A 26,790-nucleotide genomic window follows, 5' to 3' on the forward strand; every position below is an offset into this window, starting at 1 on the left:
ATTCATAAAGAAGAAGAAGAAGAACTAAATCCTCATTCCGCGGTTTGCTTTTGTCGGTGCAGGTGTAAGTGGAGCGTGGGCAGGGAGACACGGCAAACGGCGACGTGGTACAGCTCCCTCGCTGGCTTGGCTGCTGTGCTGGCCACGCATGGGGTGGTGTAGGCCACATGCGTGTTTTCTTTTTTCTTTTTAATCTGCCGACTCAGTGGAGCGCACGCAGCTCCCTTGGGTGGATCGCGGTCACGTCGCGCGTACCTAGCTTCTTTAATTATCCGTTGTTGACCGGGTCAGCCAGCCGAGAGTGGTGCGCGCGGCGGCTGGCGACTCTCTCTCTGTAGCATCCGCATTTAATTCAGTTCCGTTTTCCTTCCATCGTAGGAGGTTCGTTCGTTCAATTTCGCGTGCGTGGGGGTCTGCAGCGAGGCCGCCGGTTTCGCGCGAAATGGATAAGCTCCAAACCGGACAGCAGCGTCTTGCCTCCAAGAGCTTGAGGACGAAACAAATCTGAGGAACTGGAGACGAGAGGAAGGAGGTGGAAGGCCGCCTCCCTTGACCTTCTCTCCTCGCCTCGCCTCGCCTCCGGGGGAGAAATGAGGCACGCACGGCAGGCTCCCTCCTATTTCACAGTGTTAGTGAACATCCAGTTTGCTGACCTAGAAGCCCTGGTGGACTCAGCCATACAGATGGAAGGGAAGCTGCATCAAGCCAATGAGAACCGCAAGCGCAGGATGATGAACCAGAATGGACCCAACCATGCACAGAAGTACCGCAGCAATTCATCGGGAGGATTTACCCCAAGACACAACAAGCCACCTGCTCAGACATACCGCCCAAACTACCCCACCAATAATGGAGGTCACCCGAAGCCCGGAGGCCACAACAACAGCAACAACAACAACAACCACAGCACCAACAACAACAGCAACCACAACAGCAACAACAACCACCCCAATGGAAGCAACAACAACCCCAATACTGCCCCGAGGACTGGAAGCAACGCTGTTCCCGTCACCCCCAAGGACAAGTCAACAATAACTTGTTACGAATGTGGAATTGTGGGTGACTACTCCAATGAGTGCCCCAAAAGGTTAGCCAAGACTGCCCCCAATACCGCTGCACCTGCCCAGCAACAGCGCCGCTTCGCAGCTAGAAGGAACCCGAACAACCGCAACGGCCGTCTCTACCACATGAGTGCCACCGAAGCACAGGAAGCACCCAATGCCATGCCAAGTATGTCTCCTGTTAACCCCTCTGCCCAATCTCTCTTAGGAACCTAACTTTTCTTAAAATCTCGGGACGAGATTTGTTTAAGGGGGAAGGGTTTGTAACATCCCAAAATTTTCAAACAAAGAAGAAAAATAAATTTCCATTTTCCAAATTTTGGAACCAACAAAAACTTTTATTAAACTAAGTAATATGCATAGTATTTAAGCATGTAGGTGTGATCCTTGCCATGATAGTTGCTTGATATGTTGGAGCATATTTTCTAAACCCTAAACCTCACCCTTCTTGTCACCATCCAAGATAAAACAAATAAAAAGAAATTTAAATTAAAAAGAAAAGCCTATGTGGCATATAGCCATAATGGCAAATCTTGACCTAAGCCCTCATACCTTACCCAAATGGTTTGAAAACATTACCAAACCCAATCTAACCCTAAATGGACCCTAAACCATGCCCAAGTAAATCAAGTGAAACAAAATAGAAGAAAAAGAAAATTAAGAATATCAACTCATATGTGCTTATGACCATTTTTGTAAATCTTCAACCTAGGCCATTTTGAATTGTGCCAATGGTTGGGAAACATCAATGAACCAATAACAAACACTTTGGAATCAAGAAAACCCAAATCAAATCAAAGGAAAAATCAAAATCAAGTGACATATGATAATGGTCACTTGTGCCATTTTTAACATCTTACCCTCTTTGAGCCCCTGGATTAAGAGTTTTCTAGACCAAACACTCCCAACTCTTTGCACCTCATCCAAGACCTCATCAAGCTGAACACTTTTGATGTTGACCACTTTGACTAGTTCCTTTTCTATTTCTTAATATAAGGATGCAAAGTGGTGACATTGAATCAGATTCTAGATCATACACTTTTTGAATTTTCACAAACCACTTCCATTTTTGCACCCCACCACCACCATTATGTGCCAAACATTGTTTAAACCATCTCCATAAAATATTTTTGCAAAATTCAAAAATATTTCTCTTGCGGCCATTAACACAAACACTTGGTGTGCACTTAATGACTTTGATCATACTCTCTATTATTCACTGGATTTTAGACTAAACCCTCACACTTTCTGTCATCATTGACCTCCTCTTACACCCAGTACACCATGCTAGGCCTTAGTACCACAGTACCATCAAAGAAATGATCAAAACTCAACCATGCCGGCCATCATTGACACCACCATGCCATCATCAGCTCCTGCACTCTCTGGCCACCCTCACATTGTCAAATAGGCTCACCTCATCCTCCTAAGCACGCTCGTACCCTCCCTGGCTGAAGACAAGCACGGCATTGGCCAGAAATTGACGTGCCCAGACGTGCCCACGACGCCCAGGCCATGCCAGAGCACGCACGGGCACGGTACTGGACGCGCCAGTGCACACGCTCGCCTCGTCGCTGTCGTCCTCTCGCCTTCTCCTTTCACACACGCACGCGCCTACGCACCAGCTAGCTCCTGGACAACCCCACTGGCTCGCGGAAGCCCTGTCGCCGTCGCCATGATCACCGATTTCCGCCGCAGTACCGCACGGCCGATGACACCGCCCGCACGCTCCCGTCTCCCTTTTGCTGCGCCGTCACGCTCACGCTGCTCGCCATGATGTCTTCAACCTCACGCGCCCACTCCCTTGCCTCTTCGCGCACCAGAGCAGCCGCGCCATGGACGACCTCCACGGGCACCCACAGCACCCTCGCGTCGCTATAAATAGAGCCTCCCCCGAGCCTTTCTCTTCACACCATCTCGCTCCCCACCTTCTTCTCAATCTCCTCGACCCTCTTCCTCTCCACATTGTCGCCGGAGCAGCGCCAATTGCACGCCGGAGCCCCTCCAGTACATCTGCATGCTCGCCGTCGATTGCCGCCGCCCCAGGACCCGCCGCTTGTACCAGACGCTCCGCCACCCTCGACAACCTCCCCCTGCTTCCTCGCCGACGACCGCCGACCGCCGGTGAGCTCCCCTACCCCCAACCCTCGCCGCGCCAGTAGCCTCCTCTCGCCGGAGACAACGACGCCTCTCGCCCGTCGGATCGTGTTCTAATCGTGCGGCTAGCTTTTCACGTACCGCTTCGGTGCGTTAAGTGCCGCTGACGCGTGGACCCCTTTGTCAGGCGGCCCGCTGCGTGCGAGACGCGCTAGCTGGGCCGGCCCTTTTCCTTTTCCCTCTCGCTGGCCCAATTCCTTTCCCGCGCAAGCCCACTCGTTTGAATTCAACTGAAATCAATTTAGTCAAATTCAATACTGGTACTGTTTTCAAAATTGAATAGAATCAAATCTGCTGAGCCAAATTTGACGAACTTGATATGGTTGGAAAGCCTGTGAAATTATCTATCCAACCACACCAGTCTCAACTTTAGATTTGTGGTAGAAATAATGTAGTAAAAATAACAAGGCAGGGCCTTTTTAAACTTCAAACTTTATTTAAAATTCAACCATAAGTGATTTTGAGGTGATTCCTGCTTGTGACGGTAAAGCACACGTCCGTTGGGAACCCCAAGAGGAAGGTGTGATGCGTACAGCCGCAAGTTTTCCCTCAGTAAGAAACCAAGGTTATCGAACCAGTAGGAGATGAAGGCCACGTGAAGGTTGTTGGTGGAGGAGTGTAGTGCGGCGCAACACCAGGGATTCTGGCGCCAACGTGGAACCTGCACAACACAATCAAAATACTTTGCCCCAACTTAACAGTGAGGTTGTCAATCTCACCGGCTTGCTGTAAACAAAGGATTAAACGTATGGTGTGCAGAATGATGTTTGTTTGCAAAGAACAGCAGAGAACAATGATTGCAGTAGATTGTATTTCAGATGTAAAAGAATGGACCGGGGTCCACAGTTCACTAGTGGTGTCTCTCCAATAAGATAAATAGCCTGTTGGGTGAACAAATTACAGTTGGGCAATTGACAAATAGAGAGGGCATAACAATGCACATACATATCATGATGACTAATATGAGATTTACTTAGGGCATTACGACAAAGAACATAGACCGCTATCCAGCATGCATCTATGCCTAAAAAGTCCACCTTCGGGTTTGCATCCGCACCCCTTCCAGTATTGAGTTGCAAACAACAGACGATTGCATTAAGTACTGTGCGTAATATAAACAATACAAATATCCTTAGACAAAGTATTGATGTTTTATCCCTAGTGGCAACAGCACATCCATAACCTTAGAACTTTCTGTCACTGTCCCAGATTCAATGGAGGCATGAACCCACTATCGAGCATAAATACCCCCTCTTGGAGTTACAAGTATTAACTTGGCCAGAGCCTCTACTAGCAACGGAGAGCATGCAAGATCATAAACAACACATATATGATAGATCAATAATCAACTTGACATAGTATTCCATATTCATCGGATCCCAACAAACACAACATGTAGCATTACAAATAGATGATCTTGATCATGATAGGCAGCTCACAAGATCTAAACATGATAGCACAAGAGGAGAAGACAACCATCTAGCTACTGCTATGGACCCATAGTCCAAGGATGAACTACTCACGCATTAGTCCGGAGGCGGGCATGGTGATGTAGAGCCCTCCGGTGATGATTCCCCTCTCCGGCAGGGTGCCGGAGGCGATCTCCTGAATCCCCCAAGATGGGATTGACGGCGGCGGCGTCTCCGTAACTTTTCTCGTATCGTGGCTCTCGGTACTAGGGTTTTCGCGACGGAGAGAATAAATAGGCGAAGGGGCAGAGTCGGGGGACGCTCGAGGGGCCCACCCCATAGGGCGGCGCGGCCAGAGGTGGGGGCCGCGCCCCCCTAGGGTGTGGCCGCCTCGCGTCCCCTCTTCGTCTCCTCTTCGGTCTTCTGGAAGGCTCCGTGGAAAATAAGACCGTGGACTTTTGTTTCGTCCAATTCCGAGAATATTTCCTGTGTAGGATTTCTGAAACCAAAAACAGCAGAAAACAGGAACTGGCGCTTCGGCATCTTGTTAATAGGTTAGTGCCGGAAAATGCATCAAAATGATATAAAGTGTATATAAAACATGTGAGTATTGTCATAAAACTAGCATGGAACATAAGAAATTATAGATACGTTTGAGACGTATCAAGCATCCCCAAGCTTAGTTCCTACTCGCCCTCGAGTAGGTAAACGATAACAAGGATAATTTCTGAAGTGACATGCTACTATCATAATCTTGATCAATACTATTGTAAAGCATATGAGATGAATGAAGTGATTCAAAGCAATGGTAAAGATAATGACTAAACAACTGAATCATATAGCAAAGACTTTTCATGAATAGTACTTTCAAGACAAGCATCAATAAGTCTTGCATAAGAGTTAACTCATAAAGCAATAAATTCTTAATAGAAGGTTTTGAAGCAACACAAAGGAAGATATAAGTTTCAGCAGTTGCTTTCAACTTCAACATGTATATCTCATGGATAATTGTCAACACAAAGTAATATGATGAGTGCAAATAAGCAAGTATGTAGGAATCAATGCACACAGTTGACACAAGTGTTTGCTTCTAAGATAGAAAGAAGTAAGTAAACTGACTCAACATAAAGTAAAAGAAAGGCCCTTCGCAGAGGGAAGCAGGGATTAAATCATGTGCTAGAGCTTTTCATGTTTTGAAATCATATAGAGAGCATAAAAGTAAAGTTTTGAGAGGTGTTTGTTGTTGTCAATGAATGGTAGTGGGCACTCTAACCCCCTTGTCAAACAGACTTTCAAAGAGCGGCTCCCATGAAGGACGTTATCTCTACCAGCAAGGTAGATCATCCCTCTTCTCTTTTGTTTACACATGTACTTTAGTTTTATTTATGGATGACACTCCTCCCAACCTTTTTCTTTCACAAGCCATGGCTAACCGAATCCTCGGGTGCCTTCCAATATTTCACATACCATGGAGGAGTGTCTATTTGCAAAATTAAGTTGCTTACTAATGAATCAGGGCAAAACATGTGAAGAGAATTATTAATGAAAGTTAATTAATTGGGGCTGGGAACCCCGTTGCCAGCTCTTTTTGCAAAATTATTGGATAAGCGGATGTGCCACTAGTCCATTGGTGAAAGTCTGCCCAACAAGATTGAAAGATAAAACACCACATACTTCCTCATGAGCTATAAAACATTGACACAAATAAGGAGTAATAAAGTTTTGAATTGTTTAAAGGTAGCACATGAAGTATTTACTTGGAATGGCAGAAAAATACCACATAGTAGGTAGTTATGGTGGACACAAATGGCATAGGTTTTGGCTCAAGGTTTTGGATGCACGAGAAGCATTCCCTCTCAGTACAAGGCTTTGGCTAGCAAGGTTGTTTGAAGCAAACACAAGTATAAACCGGTACAGCAAAACTTACATAAGAACATATTGCAAGCATTATAAGACTCTACACTGTCTTCCTTGTTGCTCAAACACTTTTACCAGAAAATATCTAGACTTTAGAGAGACCAATCATGCGAACCAAATTTCAACAAGCTCTACAGTAATTCTCCACTAATAGGTTCAAACTACATGATGCAAGAGCTTAAACATGATCTATTTGAGAGCTCAAAACAATTGCCAAGCATCAAATTATTCAAGACAATATACCAATTACCACATGAAGCATTTTCTGTTTCCAACCAAATAGCAATAAATGCAGCAGCTTTCAACTTTTGCCATGAACATTAAAAGTAAAACGAAGAACACAGGTGTTCATATGAAAAAGCGGAGCGTGTCTCTCTCCCACACAAGGATTGCTAGGATCCGAATTTATTCAGAGAATGAAAATAACAAAATGAAAATAAAAGCACACAGACGCTCCAGGTAAAGCACATAAGATGTGACCGAATAAAAATATAGTTTCACTAGAGGTGACCTGATAAGTTGTTGATGAAGAAGGGGATGACTTGGGCATCCCCAAGCTTAGATGCTTGAGTCTTCTTGAAATATGCAGGGATGAACCACGGGGGCATCCCCAAGCTTAGGCTTTTCACTCTTCTTGATCATATTATATCATCCTCCTCTCTTGATCCTTGAAAACTTCCTCCACACCAAACTCAAAACAATCTCATTAGAGGGTTAGTGCATAATAAAAAATTCACATGTTCAGAGAGGACACAATCATTCCTAACACTTCTGGACATTACCCAAAGCTACTGAAAGTTAATGGAGCAAAGAAATTCATTCAACACAGTAAAAGAGGCAATGTGAAATAAAAGGCAGAATCTGTCAAAACAGAACAGTCCGTAAAGACGAATTTTTTCGAGGCACTTAACATGCTCAGATGAAGAACCTCAAATTGAATGAAAGTTTCGTACATATCTGAGGATTACTCACGAATTGTTTCAGAATTTTTAAATTCTCCTACAGAGAGAACAGCTCAGATTCGTGACAGCTAAAAATCTGTTTCTGCACAGAAATCCAAATCTAGTATCAACCTTACTATCAAAGACTTTACTTGGCACAACAATGCAATAAAGTAAAGATAAGGAGAGGTTGCTACAGTAGTAACAACTTCCAAGACACAAATATAAAACAAAAATTGCAGAAATAAAATAATGGGTTGTCTCCCATAAGCGCTTTTCTTTAACGCCTTTCAGCTAGGCGCAGAAAGTGTAAATCAAGTAACATAAAAAGAAGAAGCATCAACATCATAATTTGTTCTAATAATAGAATCAAAAGGCGACTTCATTCTCTTTCTAGGGAAGTGTTGCATACCTTTCTTAAGAGGGAATTGATATTTAATATTTCCTTCTTTCATATCAATAATAGCACCAACAGTTCGAAGAAAGGGTCTTCCCAAAACAATAGGACAAGATGCATTGCATTCAATATCCAAAACAACAAAATCAACGGGGACATGGTTATTGTTAACCGTAATGTGAACATTGTCAATTCTCCCCAAAGGTTTCTTTATAGAATTATCAGCAAGATTAACATCCAAATAACAATATTTCAATGGTGGCAAGTCAAGCATATCATAAAGTTTCTTAGGCATAACAGAAATACTTGCACCAAGATCACATAAAGCATTACAATCAAAATCATTGACCTTCATCTTAATGATGGGCTCCCAACCATCTTCCAACTTCCTAGGAATAGAAGTTTCAAGTTTTAATTTCTCTTCTCTAGCTTTAATGAGAGCATTTGTAATATGTTTTGTAAAGGCCAAGTTTATAGCACTAGCATTAGGACTTCTAGCAAATTTTTGCAAGAACTTAATAACTTCAGAGATATGACAATTATCAAAATCAAAACCATTATGATCTAAAGCAATGGGATCATTGTCCCCAATACTCTGAAAAATTTCAGCACTTTTATCACAAACAGTTTCAGCAGTTTCAGGCAATCTTGCATGTTTTGTATTAGGAGTAGAAACATTGCCAACACCAATTATTTTACCATTGATAGTAGGAGGTTAGCAACATGTGAAGCATCAACATTACTAGTGGTGGTAATAGTCCAAACTTTAGCTACATTATTCTCTTTAGCTAGTTTTTCTTCTCTTTCCCACCTAGCATGCAATTCAGCCATCATTCTAATATTGTCATTAATTCGAACTTGGATAGCGTTTGCTGTAGTAAGAATTTTGTTATCATTATCCTCAGGTTTAGCAGCCATTTTATTAATTAAAGAAGCTTGTGACTCAGACATGTATGAGATTCGGTTTTCAGCATTTGAAAGCTTAGTTTGCAAACCCGAAATTTCCATATTCAAATTTTCAAGTTGATTCCCTATATTTTTCAACAAGGCAGATTGTTCATTCATAGTTTTAGTAAACAATTGATTTTGCTCATATTGTGATTGCATAAAGCTCTTAGTAGCTCTTTCAATTTCTAGCATCTTTTCCTCACTAGGCAAAACAGATCTACCATAAGAATTACCATAAGAATTACCATAACCATTACCATTATTAGAAGGATATGGCCTATAGTTGTTGTTACCAAAATTATTCCTATAAGCATTATTGTTGAAATTATTACTTTTAATGAAGTTCACATCAACATGCTCTTCTTGAGCAACCAATGAAGCTAAAGGAACATTATTAGGATCAACATTAGATCTACCATTAACAAGCATAGACATAATAACATCAATCTTATCACTCAAGGAGGAGGTTTCTTCAACAGAATTTACCTTCTTACCTTGTGGAGTCCTTTCAGTGTGCCATTCAGAGTAGTTGATCATCATATCATCCAGAAGTTTTGTTGCGGCACCCAAAGTGATGGACATAAAAGTACCTCCAACAGCTGAATCCAATAGGTTCCTTGAAGAAAAATTCAATCCTGCATAAAAGGTTTGGATGATCATCCAAGTAGTCAGTCCATGGGTAGGGCAATTCTTTACCAAAGATTTCATTCTTTCCCATGCTTGGGCAACATGTTCATTATCCAATTGCTTAAAATTCATAATGCTACTTCTCAAAGATATAATTTTAGCAGGAGGATAATATCTACCAATGAAAGCATCTTTACATTTAGTCCATGAATCAATACTATTCTTAGGCAAAGATAGCAACCAATCTTTAGCTCTTCCTCTTAAGGAGAAAGGAAACAATTTCAGTTTTATAATATCCCCATCTACATCCTTATACTTTTGCATTTCACAAAGTTCAACAAAATTATTAAGATGGGCAGCAGCATCATCAGTACTAACACCAGAAAATTGCTCTCTCATAACAAGATTTAGTAAAGCAGGTTTAATTTCATAAAATTCTGTTGTAGTAGCAGGTGGAGCAATAGGAGTGCATATAAAATCATTATTATTGGTGCTAGTGAAATCACACAACTTAGTGTTCTCAGGAGTATTCATTTTAACAGCAATAAAAATAAGTAAAGCAAACTGAATTAAATAAAGTAAATGCAAGTAACTAATTTTTTTGTGTTTTTGATATAAAGAAAGCAAACAAGACAGAAAATAAAATAAAGTAAAGCAAGACAATAAACAAAGTAAAGAGATTGGATGTGAGAGACTCCCCTTGCAGCGTGTCTTGATCTCCCCGGCAACGGCGCCAGAAAAAGAGCTGCTTGTGACGGTAAAGCACACGTCCGTTGGGAACCCCAAGAGGAAGGTGTGATGCGTACAGCAGCAAGTTTTCCCTCAGTAAGAAACCAAGGTTATCGAACCAGTAGGAGATGAAGGCCACGTGAAGGTTGTTGGTGGAGGAGTATAGTGCGGCGCAACACCAGGGATTCCGGCGCCAACGTGGAACCTGCACAACACAATCAAAATACTTTGCCCCAACTTAACAGTGAGGTTGTCAATCTCACCGGCTTGCTGTAAACAAAGGATTAAACGTATGGTGTGGAGAATGATGTTTGTTTGCAAAGAACAGCAGAGAACAATGATTGCAGTAGATTGTATTTCAGATGTAAAAGAATGGACCGGGGTCCACAGTTCACTAGTGGTGTCTCTCCAATAAGATAAATAGCATGTTGGGTGAACAAATTACAGTTGGGCAATTGACAAATAGAGAGGGCATAACAATGCACATACATATGATGATGACTAATATGAGATTTACTTAGGGCATTACGACAAAGAACATAGACCGCTATCCAGCATGCATCTATGCCTAAAAAGTCCACCTTCGGGTTAGCATCCGCACCCCTTCCAGTATTGAGTTGCAAACAACAGACGATTGCATTAAGTACTGTGCGTAATGTAAACAATACAAATATCCTTAGACAAAGCATTGATGTTTTATCCCTAGTGGCAACAGCACATCCATAACCTTAGAACTTTCTGTCACTGTCCCAGATTCAATGGAGGCATGAACCCACTATCGAGCATAAATACCCCCTCTTGGAGTTACAAGTATTAACTTGGCCAGAGCCTCTACTAGCAACGGAGAGCATGCAAGATCATAAACAACACATATATGATAGATCAATAATCAACTTGACATAGTATTCCATATTCATCGGATCCCAACAAACACAACATGTAGCATTACAAATAGATGCTCTTGATCATGATAGGCAGCTCACAAGATCTAAACATGATAGCACAAGAGGAGAAGACAACCATCTAGCTACTGCTATGGACCCATAGTCCAAGGATGAACTACTCACGCATCAGTCCGGAGGCGGGCATGGTGATGTAGAGCCCTCCGGTGATGATTCCCCTCTCCGGCAGGGTGCCGGAGGCGATCTCCTGAATCCCCGAGATGGGATTGACAGCGGCGGCGTCTCCGTAACTTTTCTCGTATCGTGGCTCTCGGTACTAGGGTTTTCGCGACGGAGAGAATAAATAGGCGAAGGGGCAGAGTCGGGGGACGCTCGAGGGGCCCACCCCATAGGGCAGCGCGGCCAGAGGTGGGGCCGCGCCCCCCTAGGGTGTGGCCGCCTCGCGTCCCCTCTTCGTCTCCTCTTCGGTCTTCTGGAAGGCTCCGTGGAAAATAAGACCGTGGGCTTTTATTTCGTCCAATTCCGAGAATATTTCCTGTGTAGGATTTCTGAAACCAAAAACAGCAGAAAACAGGAACTGGCGCTTCGGCATCTTGTTAATAGGTTAGTGCCGGAAAATGCATCAAAATGATATAAAGTGTATATAAAACATGTGAGTATTGTCATAAAACTAGCATGGAACATAAGAAATTATAGATACGTTTGAGACGTATCAATTCCACCTCTCATAATTCACATTTCAAATAACCTAATTGTTTATGCAAAAAGATAACATAGTTGTTTGCATGATCATGGGCTAGAGCAAAATAGTGGCTATGTGGCCATTTCTAGTCCATTTAAGTTATCCAAATTTAATGGTTAAATGGTATGAGAGGTTTCCTCTCATTTAAATCTTTGTCCCAAGTGATTCAATATGAGGAAATGATCTTAGCTATAGCACCTCATACTTGATTACTTTGAGATATTAAATTGTTGCAATAGTAGTGTTTAAAATGCATGAGGTGTAGTACCTCATTTAAATCCTTTTTCCCAAATGATAAATGTGAAGTGTTGACCTTGGTCAACATAATCTCACACTTATTAATTGAGGAGATTAAATCTTAATAAGATTCAATGAGAGGAAATTATTTCTCCAAAGGAAATAAATAGAAAACCCTAATATATTCAATGAGAGGAAATTATTTTCCTAACACTAAGTAGAAAAACCCTAGTTTTGGTTAAGTGATGATTGTGATGATAATAGATCATCTTGATTGAGCCATTAGGGCTAGCTAGTCTACTTAAGTATTGATTGGTGTTTGTTACCTCGTATCCGTTTATAGACTCTAGTACCGAGGACTACCAGGAGGAGGAGGTCTTCTACCAAGAAGAAGAAGAGAACTTTGATTACTACACCAATCAAGGCAAGCTATATTATTGCAAGCTATTACCAAGCTACCCTAATGCAAAGCTCTACTAGAGCAAGGCATGATTGCACTATTATTTTTAAGGATCCAATCCCAAGTTTTACTCTTTACAAGCTTTACTTTGGTTCATCAAAGTTTATTTTTGACTCATGATTCACTTGGTCTAGATATGGAGTAGTACAAGAGCATCACACTTAGCCTAGAGAGCTACAAGTTAATTAGTACCCCTCATGACTAGTTGCTAGTGCTAAAACTAAAAGTGACTACTCTAGATGGGAACATGTGAATCAAATGACTTTGAAAACCTTGGAATGATGAGTCATTCTATTGAAAGATTTTGAAAGTGAATATGACTTGTGAATGACATGGTGAATTTTACAAAAAACTGATGGTTGGGTTCGGATGCGATACCATTCCAATTTTAAAGTACCCCCACAATACCTGATCATGGGTAGGGCTTAACTGGAAATTTATGTGTTTTACTATGGGTTCCCTCTGAACAAGCGTCATAGGGGTTATGCCGAGGCTGCCTCCGTAAAAGGTGAAATGACGTGAAAATGAGGTGAATGTCCTACCCAAGCCCTGTGCAGTTCCCGGGATAACAGTTGGCTATCACCGGGAGGCCAAACTCATGGGGAGAGGTGCCTATACTAGAGTATGTAAGTGAAAGGTTATGGTTGGTAGTCCGCACACGGAGTGTGATAAATCAGGGCCAGTTAACCCTGACGGATTATTTCAAATGTTGTGGCAAAAGTGTGCGACCTCTGCAGAGTGTAAAACTATTCGAATAGCCGTGTCCACGGTTATGGACGGTTGGAAAGGCCATACTGTTCCGTCATCAGACCCATTTCAAAAATGTGACATGTGAAGGGTGACTTGTGACTTGTAACTTGAAAGGTGAATTTGACTTGATCACAACAGAGTTGTGGGAATGACACTAATGTTCCCACTTGAGTTAGTTAGGCAAATAAAGAGTCTTTTATTACTAAGTGCTTATGAAATAAAACTGGCTTTATGCAAATAAACCTAGAGCTTAGAACCCCCTTACCATTGTTGATAGTGCTTACACTAGTATTAGTTTGCGAGTACTTTAAAAGTACTCATGGCTGTGTCCCTGGCTATTCAAATGACCAGACTATGAAGAGGAGCACCACTACCAGGAAGAAGGACAGCAGGACGTCTACGATAACTAGGACCACTCGACGTCAAAAGTTGCCTGTGGAACAGATGGACCGCGACCACTACTTCGCTTCCACTATGTGTTCTGTAATTGGATCTTTAGATCCACTATGTTGTAAGACTGGATCATGTGATCCTCTTTTGTAAGACTATTATGGTATGTAATGAATGATGTTCTGTGATATCAATCTATTATGTCTCGCAAAAACAATATTCCTGGGATTGCGATGTACGGCATAATGGGCATCTGGACTTAAAAATCCGGGTGTTGACACATGCATTGTATCCCTTATTTGTCTGTCCTGAAAGGTTACTAAGAGCAGGCCAATCATTGATGGTCACGAAAAGCAACGCTCGTAGGTCAAATGGCTCCTGTTTGTGCTCATCCCAGGCATATACACCTGGTTTGGCCCACAACTGTAAGAGTTCTTCAAATAATGGTCTTAGGTACACATCAATGTCGTTGCCGGGTTGCTTTGGGCCTTGGATAAGAACTGGCATCATAATGAACTTCCGCTTCATGCACAACCAAGGCGGAAGGTTATAGATACATAGAGTTACAGGCCAGGTGCTATGACTGCAGCTCTGCTCCCCAAAAGGATTCATGTCATCTGTACTTAGACCAAACCTTAAGTTCCTCGCGTCACCTTCAAAGTCCGGGAACTCTCTATCGATTTTTCTCCACTATGACCCATCAGCGGGGTGTCTCACCATCTTGTCTTTCTTACGGTCTTTTTTGTGCCATCGCAACAACCGCATGCTCTTTGTTTCTGAACAGATGTTTCAACCGTGGTATTATAGGAGCATACCACATAACCTTGGCAGGAACCCTCTTCCTGGGGGGCTCGCCCTCAACATCACCAGGGTCATCTCGCCTGATCTTATACCACAGTGAAGTGCATACCGGGCATTTTTCCAAATTTTCGTACTCCTCACCGTGGTAGAGGATGCAGTCATTAATGCATGCATGTATCTTCTGCACCTCTAATCCTAGAGGGCAGAGAACCTTCTTTGCTTCGTACGTACTGTCAGACAATTCGTTATCCTTTGGAAGCTTCTTCTTCATTATTTTCAGTAACTTCTCAAATGTCTTGTCACATATACCAGCCTCTGCCTTCTATTGCAGCAACTCCAGTGTGGTACCGGGCTTTGTGTTGCCATCTTCGCCATTTGGGTACAACTTTTTTTTGTGATCCTCTAACATGCCCTTTAACTTTCACTTCTTGTTTGCACTTTCTGCTTCTCTGTGTGCATAAGCGATGGCCCGACGAAGATCATCATCAACGGGCTCATCTGATCCATCTTCATCTTCAGCTTCCCCTGCCTCTTCATCTTCATCATGCCCCGTTGCAGTATCATCGTATTTATGGTACATATCATCATCCTCTTCTTCTTCTTCATTGTCTTCCATCATAACCCCTCTTTCTCCACGCTTGGTCCAACAATTATAGCTGGGCATGAAACCTTTCCAAAGCAGGTGGGAGTGAAGGACTTGCCATTTAGAGTATTGCTTTAAGTTCGGACAATCAACACATGGACAACACATAAAACCATCCGCATGTGGGTTTTCCTTAGCCACACGGAGAAAATCTTTCAGGCCTGCAGTGAACTCGGGTAGGCGTCGGTCAACGTATATCCATTGCCGCCGGTTCATCTACATCATATAATTAAGTTTATCAAAAAACCATTACAAAATATCATAAATAGTGAAATAACCACTGTATAAATGAAGGGGTAAAGTTGCTTACCTTGATCGAGGAGGAAAGAAAGAGGAGAAAGCTTAAGTGTCGCTCCGGCACCTCATATCATTTTTGTTTTGTGTGAAATCAAGCGGCATCACTCTCTCAGACATTTCATCGAGCACCTCTTGTGCATGGGAAAGAAAAACAAACAAGCACACAACCCTCACACCTTCCACCAAGAAAAAATAGAGAGAGGGCTGGCTGGGGTGAGCTGAATATATAGGCAAAAGGGGGCTTTAGCACCGGTTCGTGTCACGAACCGGTGCTAATGTTTACCTTTAGCTCCGGTTCGTGACACGAACCGGTGCTAATCCTTTAGTACCGGTTTCACGCCTGCCACGTGCCTGGCGACAAATCTGTAGCGTCACGAACCGGTGCTAAAGGTCCCGCACGAACCGGTGCTAAAGCTCGGCTGGTCCCCTGCGACGTCCTGGCCGCACGAACCGATACTAATGCAACCTTTAGTCTGGGTTCGTAGCTCGACCGGTGCTAATGCTCTTTGGAGCAAAAAACCAAAGCCCTGTTTTCTACTAGTGTAGTTCTGGTTGGGAAACCGGGACTAAAGCCCCTCCAGAACCGGGACTAAAACCCCTCCAGAACCGGGACTAAAGACCCGTTTTCTACTAGTGTATTGTGCTTTCCTAGTGTATGAGACCCAAAATAACACACTTTCGATGAAGATCATTGTTGCCTGCAAGTGCACATGGTTGTTCTAGCTGTGTACATCTACGTAGAGTTAGTGTAAAATTTATGAATTGTATCAACATGATGCTAAGTTATGAGTTTAATATAGCATCTTTTATCTAAAAACAAGCACAAACGATTGTACATTTTATGGTCTCGACCAATAAATGCAGTGATGACACAACAAAAATACACATGATAGTGAAAGAAATCCATCTCCAAATTAACGATCTAGGCATACACGCGGGACTAATAAATCGGGATGGAGGTAGTAGTACAGTAGAACTCCATAAGAAATGAATGTCACTATAAATACAGAAGTGTCATGCATAATTGGCAGCGAAACATAAATGTGGGACGGAGATGTCAATTAATACATAACAGCTCTCATTGAGTTACTACTTAATCAAATAGGAATGGTATGTCTTGCTGGTTTTACAATTTGAGAAGATCCATGATACCGTATAGTAAGAGAATTCATGGACAGAGATCCATGATACCGCATGCGCACGGTGGAGTTCACCAAGAAAAGAGGCATGGACTCCATATCTTGAGAGCATCCTTCAGTTCACATATTCATGTGATTCGTACGCCAAACTTTATAGTCAAAGCTGGGTAGCTGACCGAGAGATTTTTCTCTGAGGAAATACACACCCTGGCTTGATACGTGATTCTTCAGAAGAGAAGTGAGCAGTAGTTGGAAAAATGGATGACTGCTTCTGAGAAACTTGTCCCTGTTCTGCAGCACAAGAGTTACTGCCTTTTGCTGAACAAACAAGCAGAGCATTAGGCAACTGAAGACAAGAGTAGTCCACTATATATTGAGGAATCTACATGAGCAAACTATATACACTGCCAGCAATACCAAAAGGAGGTATTTTGATCAATTGATCATATTTTGCTAAGATTATACATTGATTGAAGAACTAAGCATGGTTAAGCTCTGAAGGCCAAAAGGAAAGAAGGGAAACGTGGTGAATACCTTTAGATGTTGCAGTGGACAATGAGACAGCTAGCTAGTTAAATGACCATCTTCTTACTTGTTTTGGTATCAACTTATGCTCCTTCGTGCGCCCCCTCGCTATTCGCTCAAAAATATTCTCCCCCACCTCTACATTTTGTTTCTTATCTTCCTCGCCAATTCTTTTGATTTCAAGTTTGGGGTGGTTGGGAATGAGAGTGGCGGCATTTCTTATTGCTGCCTCCACAGGATCCACCTCGCAAGCCCACATACCCGAACAAAGGAGGGAAACTTCCAGATGCTGGAGAGATTTAATGTGGTGGATGCCCAAATCAGAGCCAACACCTTCCAAAGATAACATATAACCTCCAGGGCATTCGATCTTTAGCAGCTGTAGCTTCCGGACTGCGCCTTCTTCAAACATCAAAGGCCCACAAAGCCTTGTTTGAATTTCCACATGCCACCCCATATGGTTTGTTCGGATGGGGTCATAAATAATGGGCATGATAAAATCAAATCTCTTTAGACTCTCGAATCCATCGTTGCTGATGGTGAATGCTTTTGTGTATACTTTTACTGGATAAAATAGTTCCTCACTGCTTGGACAACCTACTTGCAGTATGAGGTGTACCAGGACTGGCAATTCTTTGAGTGGCTGCAGATACTCCCGACCAACCATATGTACCACTTTGATACTGAGGAATACTAGGCTGGAGAACGAGGGAATCAACCGATCAATCTTGATGGAGAACCAGTCACCCATATTAAGATAGTTGAGATTGCGTGGAGGAGGGCACCATGAGTTGAGCAACCAATCCGTTTGGCGACACGGCATCGAGCTGCTGATTGATAGACACTCGAGGCTGCTTCCTACTAGCTTGGACAGTGACGACACAAAAGATTTTTTGTAATTCTCCAAAGACTCTTCATTGAAATCCCAAACTATGGCTAGTTTCTTCAGTTTGACTAAATTACCTAGCTCCACTACAATATTTACAGAGTTGCTTCTGCAATTTAACGCCCACAACTCCTGCAGGGCCCTCATGGTGCCAATACCGCTTGGGAATTTTACTTCACCAGGCACGAACAGCCGCACCAATTGTTTTAGCTGTACAATGGTTGCAGGCAGTTCTGTTACATATGTGCGACTTAGGTCTAGCGTCTGCAGTAGTTGTAGCTTCTGAATTTCTCTAGGGACCTTGGTGATCTGGCGACATACATATAAATATCTCAACTGAAGTAAACTAACAATATTCTCAATGTGCCCATTATCCTCCCTTGAATATGAATGATCCAGTAGATCCAGTACCCGCAAAGTTTGAAGGCCCTTGAGCGGTGGAAGCTGCATACAATCACCAAATACATTGAGTGACCTGGCATGAGAAAAGTTTCCGATGCCCAGCCATGCCTGATTCTCTTCACAGTTTCCTTGGAGGGAGAGGCAGCGAGTCTTGCTAGTTGAAGATGTCAACTTTTTGCTATTCACTATAGTAACAAAATTTTCTTCAGATGATAGGGATATGAGGATTTCCAACATGATATCATGGACACGGCAACTAATCCCTCTGCCAGTTATGTCGGCTTCCACTAACTGGATCATATTTCTGTTGACAAGCTCATTGAAGTATCTTTCTCCAACTTCATCCAGATTTTGACCATGTTGTCCGATAATGAATCCCTCGGCAATCCATCTCCATATCAACTGTTCAATGTCGATTATATGATCTTCGGGATATACACTTAGATACAACAAACAAATCTTCAAATGATGAGGTAGATCATAGTAACTAACGGAGATTGCCCTTTTAACCACATCTACCTCATAGTCTTGATTGAGTGGAGAGCTAAAAGATTCCAGAACCCTCTTCCATTCCTGCCGACTAGCTGCTTTGGTTGCCAGTAGGCTAGCTATATTAATTATAGCTAATGGCAAGCCATCACACTTTTTAAGTATTTCACCAGCAACTTCTTTCAAATCTTGAGAGCATTCTTCCTCACTTAAAAATAGTTTTTTGAAAAATAACCTCTTGGAGTCAACACTTGTAAGGGGTTTCATAAAGTAAGCATACTTTTCTTGTGGGAAGCAACAATGCTTAGCTACATCATTTATGCGTGTAGTTATCATTATCCCACTTGTATAATCATTCTCAGGAAATGCATATTTCATGGCTTCCCACGCATCTTTGCTCCATATGTCATCAATTAAAATAAGATACCTGTTAACCGATTAGTGCAAATTGAAGGATTAGGAAGGGGCCTATACAATATTACTACCTCCATCCCAAAGCTTAAGGCTTATATTTTTTTTAAGTCAAACTAAGTAAAGTTTGACCAAACTTTTAGAACAATCTATCAACAAATATAATATTTTGTAGATACCATACGAAAATATATTTAATTATCTATTTAATGATATTAATTTTGTATTTTGCATGTTAATGATTTTTGGTAAAAGCTTAGTCAAACTTCACATAGTTTGACTTTCAAAAAATAATATAAGCCTTAAGATTTGGGATGGAGGTAGTAAGTGTAAAAGCCAAATAATAATGCACTTGAGAGGAATCGAAGTCCGGATATAATTATTCAAAACCAATTATAGAATTAAAACGTGTTTCTCTAATAAGAAGAAATATCCTTGCCATATTCTCTCCTTGGATGGAACATGCAAACTGTCAAATAACTAAGTAACTATGCATGTGAGAAGCATCATAGATTTTTCTGTTGAACTATCAGATGTAGGATGTTTATAGCTTTTTGTACTTTCAGGACAAACACAACAAGGTTATCGTAGATCCACTTTGGTTAAATGTCAAAAAAAATCAAAAAAAAAATTAAATATCGGGTGTACATCTACATATTCCATGTACCATATCCTTTTAATCATGAAAGAAATGATTTAGTCTCTCTCGACTAAAGTATTCTTCTCGATCTCCTCTTCCTCCTAAGGTTCCATCCCAGTCAGGTGGTATGTGTCCTTCTTAGGCTTACTATGTTGCCACAATTTTTTACATTCTTTTTATGGTAGACGACATGGCCACAAACCCAAAAAAAATTAACAATTTCATTTTCCTCTCTACTTTTCGAATCTTAAAAAAATCCGACAAGGATGTCTTTGAAATCTATACGTAGTAATGGAAATGGAGCATATAGCTCGAGACAAACTAATTAAGCTAATTACCTTTAATTAGAATCATACAAGTATGTAAACTTAGGAGTAGTGCACTTGCGTACCTGCAGTTTTTTAGAAATTCTCTAATCATGCATATGAGTGTAAGATCTTGTATTGGTCCCAGGCCGAGTTTACTCTTTATTGTCTGCTTGAGCTTCCGCTGATCAGCCGATGCATGGCTGCTTGTTTCTAGAACTTGCAAGAGTATATCCTTAAGAATCTTGTTAGTGTCAGGATTCTGGGACACGGATACAAAAGCCGTACAATCAAAAAGGCTTTTGATTTCCTTGTATACCAGATTCGCTAGCGTGGTTTTACCAAGACCACCAGATCCAGCAACAGAAATGACCTTCCACTTCTTGATGTCTTGAGTGAGCCACTTCACTATTTCATCCTTCGAGGCCTCCACACCGACGAGTCTATCCGCCTCTTCAAAAAGCGCAGGCAGCCTCGGGTCGATAGACATGGCGTTAGTAGTGGAAGTGGAAGTGGAGGGGGACGTCATATTGAACTCAAACCTGAAGCATTGAGTAGTTCAGGCAGTGGTTAGCACACCTGATATATTTATTCATCTACATAAATTATATAATAAATTAAACTAGCTAGCTGAATGTCTGTGCAATGTTACGGAAAAAAAAATACTCTCTCCAATCTATAATAAGCATTGGTGGCTTAGTGTAACTTTTTACTATAGTTGTACTCAGCCACCCTCACTAATTATGTATCGGAGAGAGAGTTCATGTAACGTATAGTAATTAATTGAAAGTTATTTACTATGGCCTTTAAGTGGGCAAATATGTCAAATTTGACATTGACGACAAAGTTTACACAAAATGGACCCTGACGGGGGACTTGGGTATGACCCCAAGATGCAACACTTGAAGCGTATTTGTTTGGGGGATTTGCAGCAAGGGAATGGGAGTATAGCAAGCGGACATCTCCTGCTTTCCCCGGACAGGCGGGGAGCAAAACTCTAGCTCAGCGGTCCAACGCAAAAAATAAATCTGTTCGCGGCGATTCAATTGTGGCTTAAATTTGGGCTGAAATTACATCGGCGCGGACGTGACGTGAACGTTCTGCTGTCCTCGCTAGTTGTTAATGGACTTGTCCGTTAGTGAGATATTCGTTAAATATTTATTGGCCAAAATAAATATCTTTACAGAGATGGTTACAGTGGATGGTTAACCTAATCTATGACGGCAGTATCTACCTGTCGTCGCGCGCCCTATCACGGCCGGGGCTACTCGCATTCGTACGGGCTACTGGTCGTCGGTGTGCCCTGAGGAACCGGCGCCGTCACTGCAATGACAGGAGCCCCCTTTGGGCGATTGGGACCTCCGTCCTGTCGAGCTCAGGCTCGTCCGCCTCCACCCTCTACCGCGCCTGGATCTCCGCCAGAGCGGCGTTAGAGCGGGCACTCTCCGCTAGCAAGGCCGCCTCTATGTTGGCGTCGTAGGGAGCCTGGTCCCTCGCCACGGCCTCCACTGGCCCTGCCATCACCGCCGCCGCCTCATCCATCTCCCTGTCCACACGTGGCTGCACAAGGCGCCTCGTTGCTACCACCTGCTCGCGCGCCGCACGCAAGGCCTCCGACGCGGATACTTGGACGGCTTCCTACTGGGCCGCCTGCCTGGCCGTCGCCCTCCGGTCGTAGCCGACCTGCGATGCGATAGTGATCTGCTGCCGGTGGTCCGCGTCACGCCGGATGGTCTCGAATTACGTGAGCAGAGCGCACTGCTCATCGCTCACGTGCACTACGTAGTCCTCGAGTTCGCCTAGCTCGACGGGCGCGTGTGGCTGCACCCCCGATGCAATGGAACGCAAGGGCCTCCTGCGACTCCCGGAGCTGCAGTCGGGTCTCAGCAACCATCGCATGTGCCTACGCCATGTCAGTGTCGGCCTATGCCCTTAGGATGCTCACGTTGACGAGCATCTGCGACGATGCCGCCATCTCGTGGAACATCGCCGCCTGCACCAAATGGCCCCGCTTCTTGATGCACTCGTTGTGCGCCACGTCCTCCCCCTCCTAGGACACCCACTCTGGCTCATCGATGACGGCTTAGTTCGCCGTGGCCTCCGCCTCCTCCCCCATCTCCTCGACGACTGCCTAGTTCGCCGTAGCCTCCTCCTCCTCCCTCATCCCCTCGATGTACGGCCCGTAGAGCTCGTCCTCGCAGGCGTACGCGACGGTCTCCTCCGCCTCAAAGGCCGCCCTAGGGCGATCTCGGCTGCCGCCTCATCGACCGGGTAGCGGGTGCACGCCGTCTCGCTCAGGTGGCTCTAGGCGCGACTATGGTCTAACATGGCTGCTTTCTAGGGTTTGCCCTTCTAGCCGGCAGCGCCGTCCATTTTATAGCTGAGTGGACCAAGAACGGCCGAGCATGCGCATGAATGGGCCCACGAGCAGCAATCGAGTTCGCGCGCATGAAAATCTGCGGTGGGAAGTAGCAACAAGATGTTAATCACTCTGGCCGTCAAATTACGGTGGCCAAACGAAAAAATTATGCGTCGAGTTCTTGGAGTTGCCCCCAATCCAAACGGACACATGTGGCCGGCAGCCGATTTAGTGTCCGTCACCCAACCCAAATAGACAAAAAAAGACACATTTGGTATCTGTAATAGGTCGGACATTTGGTGTCTGAAATAGATCGGGCCAATGGGATGCCCTAACATCCGTTGATAGGTTCTTGGATACAAAAATTGAATAGGGTAGGGGAATGGGACTTCATAGCCAAACCCCCTTGTATCTCTGCCCAGCGCCTACCAATTCCCCATCCCACCAACCTCCATCTCCAGCGTTCCTATTTTCTCGCCGCCGTTTTCTGCACTGCTAGCCGGCGCACCGTCGAGGCCTTCATGACCGCCGCCAACCCCTCCTTCTTCACCGCGTGCATCCCGCCAAATCTCACAAGAGAGAAGTCATGGTCGGTGGCAGCGAGGACGAGGACTGCGGCTGGACTCACCACGCCGTCGGGGGCTCCCGCGGCGGAGGAGAGGAGGGCGAGGAAGCAGGCGTAGATGGCGGCTGCAGCGGGAGGTGGCGAGCTGCTGGTAGAGGATGGAGCGCGCGAGGGTATGGAAGGCGGGGATGAGGGGGTTGAGGTGAAGGCGGGGGCGTAGGTGGAGGCGATGACGGCAGAAAGGAGCGGGTCGACGGCGGAGAGGTGGCGTAGCGCGGCCGCGAGCTCGTCCGGGGCGGACAGCGCGGGCGCCGGAGCTACAATAGTAGATTTTTTTGCTCTATTTGTTATGCGGTTTTGATAATATAGTACAAATAGTTTGCTCCGATGTCTCTAGTGACGTCTCCAGTGAATTTGGATTTTTGCTACATTTTGTTTGACGACGATGCTATAATAGTATAAATCTTTTGCTAAAATTGTTCTGCTGTTCTGCTACCTTATTACGAAATTATTACTACAAGATCTCCGGCGAGGTATCCGATAAGTTTGGTTTTGCTACAATAGCACAATTTTTTGCTACAACATTTTTACAGTTTTGCTACAAATGGAAAATATGTTTGCTACTTGGGGTCTCCGGCGATGTCTCCGGTGAGTTCTTCGGCGAGTTCCCCGTCGATGTCTCCGACGATATCCGTTTTTGTTACAATAGCTCAGCCTCTTTCTTTTATTTCGTAGGTGAACTATTTTTGCTATACTGAAGCAAAAAAATCCGGCAGAAAAAGGACAGGTGTCAGCACGGAAACCTGGGGCTGGGAAATCAAATCGCCGGGGAATTCCTAGCACTGTCCATCCAAAAAACTTGATAAACACACACACGGGCGCGCACCAAAAAAGATAATCTCACCGGTAATTCCCATCACACGCCAAGCTAGGGAATGGCCGAATGGGAATAATAATGAACTTCCCAATCTAACCTCCTAATAAATTCCCTCTAAACTCCCATTCCTTTTCCCTAGTTTTGCCAAACGCGCTGTTAGGAGTTGGTCATCTACTTCGACTAGCTAGTGCCGCTACTAGAATCAACGGCCGTACAAGTGCAAGTACACCTTGTCAACAACACTCGACAGCCACACCGTCTGGACAAGTAGGGGAATAAATCGTCGCGGTTTTTTTGGAACATGGTTACTCTGAATCCCACATGAACAGTAAATATAAATAAATGCTAAATAAAATCGGAAAAGTACCAGCTAAATTTTTGCATGTAGTTGATGGCATGTATATGTGTGCTAAGTTACAAACTTAAATTTGAAAGCATGTAACTTGGGCAAAAAAGATAAAGTACCAGAAAAACATTCTGAGTTGCAGAATTTTATGGTGCATGTTAGGTATTTCTATTTTTTGTGTAGGCCAATCACGTACATATTTTTCCCCGAAAATTGGCACGCATAAGTATCAAGGCTACATGTAGGTGCATGATTTATCTTGAAAAAAAATTATACCAAAAATGCGGTTCTTTGTACTACTACTATTAGAGCATCTCCACCAGCGCCCCAAATAGGCGCCGGCAAGTGCGCCGGCAGTGCGCTGTGGGGCATGCCGGTATTTGCTCCCTCCACTTGGAGAGGATTATCCCGCACCGGCAACCCCAATCCGTCACCTCCAATAGGATTGTTTGATCAAAAAAATTAAATCTAGCAAATAGGGATAGAAATTTGATTGAAATTTTGCAAGTAGCAATTCAAATGTTGGCCCAAATCCAGCCATCAACTCGCTGTCATCGTAGTCCGTCTACCAAAAAACAACTTGGGCTTCATGGCGAAATGGATCAAAGGAAGGGCGTGAGCGGCGGTGCAACTTCCATCACAGGTGGTGTTGCCGATGCCGGCATGGATGTTGATGCCACCGCCACTGGGAGAGGAGGGCGGGAGCTAGAGAGGCGGGCGGGAGCTGGATAGGAGGGCGGGACAAATGAAGCGGCGGGCGGGAGAGGAAGGGAATTAGGGAGTAGAAGTAGAATTTTCGAGCTTTAGACTGCCAGGCGGGGCCGAGGGCTTCCATCCGACATGGCGCGCCCGTTCGGCAAAACGTGCGAAGGAGCCTGCACAGTGTTGCATGCGATTGTATCTGGCTCCAAAACTGGACGGCTAGTTTTGGTCGCCCCAGTGTGGCCCAAAAATCGCGCCAGGCCTTCAGATCGCTATTGGGGTTGCTATAGAACTCACCGGTGGAGATGCTCTTACCGGTGAGATCATATGTTCCCTCTTACCATGCACTTATTTTCGATGCAACACACATCAGCACGCACCCAGCATGGGAAAGCATACCCAGGCACCCAGCATACAAGCGCATGTACAGGCATCATATCAATCAGGTCCTGGTGATGGCATCGATGCATGGGCCGGTTAAGCTGCCTTTGGGCTTGGGCTGCTCCTTGCAGATGTGCTCGGTGCTAGTGCATCTACAACTACTACCTCTGTTTTAATTAATAAGACGTACATGTATTTCAAGACGAATTTTAACTGAAAAAATTGAGTAACAAAATTTTGATTGTATTGTACATTATTAGTATCGTTGGATTCGTATTGAAAAGAACTTTGCAGTGATGCTAATTTTATACCAACAATCTTTACATATTTAGAGTAATTTTTAGTCAAAAAAACACGCAAAACGAGGACACCTTATTCATTGAAATGGAGGGAGTAGTATTCACGTGCAATGAATAAAAAGACTTATACCTCTTGCTCCTACTGTGAATTTCTTCAGCCCGTTGCTTCAACACAGCGATCTCGTCGGCTATACTGTGACGTTTCCACAGGGTTATGAGACCATGAAAGGCCTTCCACATAGTCCCATAGGAGTCTTGGTTGTCGAGGTTTTGCATGAAAATTTCGATGCAATCCTCAGCATCGTAGGATAGCTCCCGAAGCTGACCCATCCAGTTCTTGGTCTTTGGGCTAACCTCCTCCGCCGAAGACACCGCCTCCAGCGCGGTGTTCATGCTGCTCAGCTCGTCTCTGAGGAAGGCGATATCTCGCTTCACGCCCGCGAGCTTCCCAAACTCCCTCTCCAGTAGGGTGGAGAGCTTGCTGAGGAGAAGGTTCATCGCTCCAATCAAAGCGCTCGCCGTAGCCCCAACCATCTTCCCCTGCATGCAGGCGAAGTCAATGGCGAAGGCCAGAGATTCCGATCATTGGTTTCACGTCCTTGTACAAACCATTAATTATAAAGAGAACTGCGGAGGATGTTCCCTTGTCTAAAAAAATGATAAGAGTACGTACTAAACAGTGGTTTATCCTTACCTTGGTTTTGCTAGATTCCACACACCCAGCAGTTGCGAATAGTGGGGTGCGATGCGATACTGGAGCTACGTACGGTTCTCCTCATCTTATGGACAACCAGATCGCGCCAGTCAATCCCGGGCCACACACCGCACCTTATCTGCGGACTGTGGAGGGACTTCTGTGTCCATATAACCAGTGGACAGGAAAGACTTCTCAGCACCTAGTGTGGGAGGGAAATTGACGTGCAACAATGGAGGTTGACTGACTTGTCACACATGAACAGCTCATGCATGACGCATTGCAGCGGAAAGCCACTGGAAGCTACGAGCTTGTACACTACGCGGACAGGATTGCTCCTTCAGCGAGCGTCGTGTCGGGCC

General features: G+C 44.0%; 1 protein-coding gene across 1 annotated transcript; it reads right to left on the reverse strand.

The window, feature by feature from the left end:
- Positions 1-16,368: 16,368 nt before the first annotated feature.
- Positions 16,369-26,567, reverse strand: LOC127297552 (disease resistance protein Pik-2-like). Its single transcript, XM_051327875.2, has 5 exons — positions 26,429-26,567; positions 25,865-26,274; positions 20,292-20,747; positions 17,082-19,276; positions 16,369-16,865 (listed from the first exon to the last, which is right to left on the reverse strand). Exons 2-4 carry the CDS (start codon positions 26,266-26,268, stop codon positions 17,116-17,118), a joined length of 3,021 nt encoding a protein of 1,006 aa, XP_051183835.2. The 5' UTR covers positions 26,269-26,274; positions 26,429-26,567; the 3' UTR covers positions 16,369-16,865; positions 17,082-17,115.
- Positions 26,568-26,790: the final 223 nt, after the last annotated feature.

This window comes from Lolium perenne, chromosome 4, assembly GCF_019359855.2.
Source record: "Lolium perenne isolate Kyuss_39 chromosome 4, Kyuss_2.0, whole genome shotgun sequence".
Taxonomy (NCBI): Eukaryota; Viridiplantae; Streptophyta; class Magnoliopsida; order Poales; family Poaceae; genus Lolium; species Lolium perenne.

Coding starts and splice junctions, on each gene's coding strand:
- LOC127297552 (XM_051327875.2), bottom strand. CDS start 26,268: ATGGTTGGGGCTACGGCGAGCGCTTTGATTGGAGCGATGAACCTTCTC. Junction 20,748..25,864: donor ATTCACAGTAGGAGCAAGAG/GTATAAGTCTTT, acceptor TCAATGCTTCAG/GTTTGAGTTCAATATGACGT. Junction 19,277..20,291: donor GAATTTCTAAAAAACTGCAG/GTACGCAAGTGC, acceptor ATCGGTTAACAG/GTATCTTATTTTAATTGATG.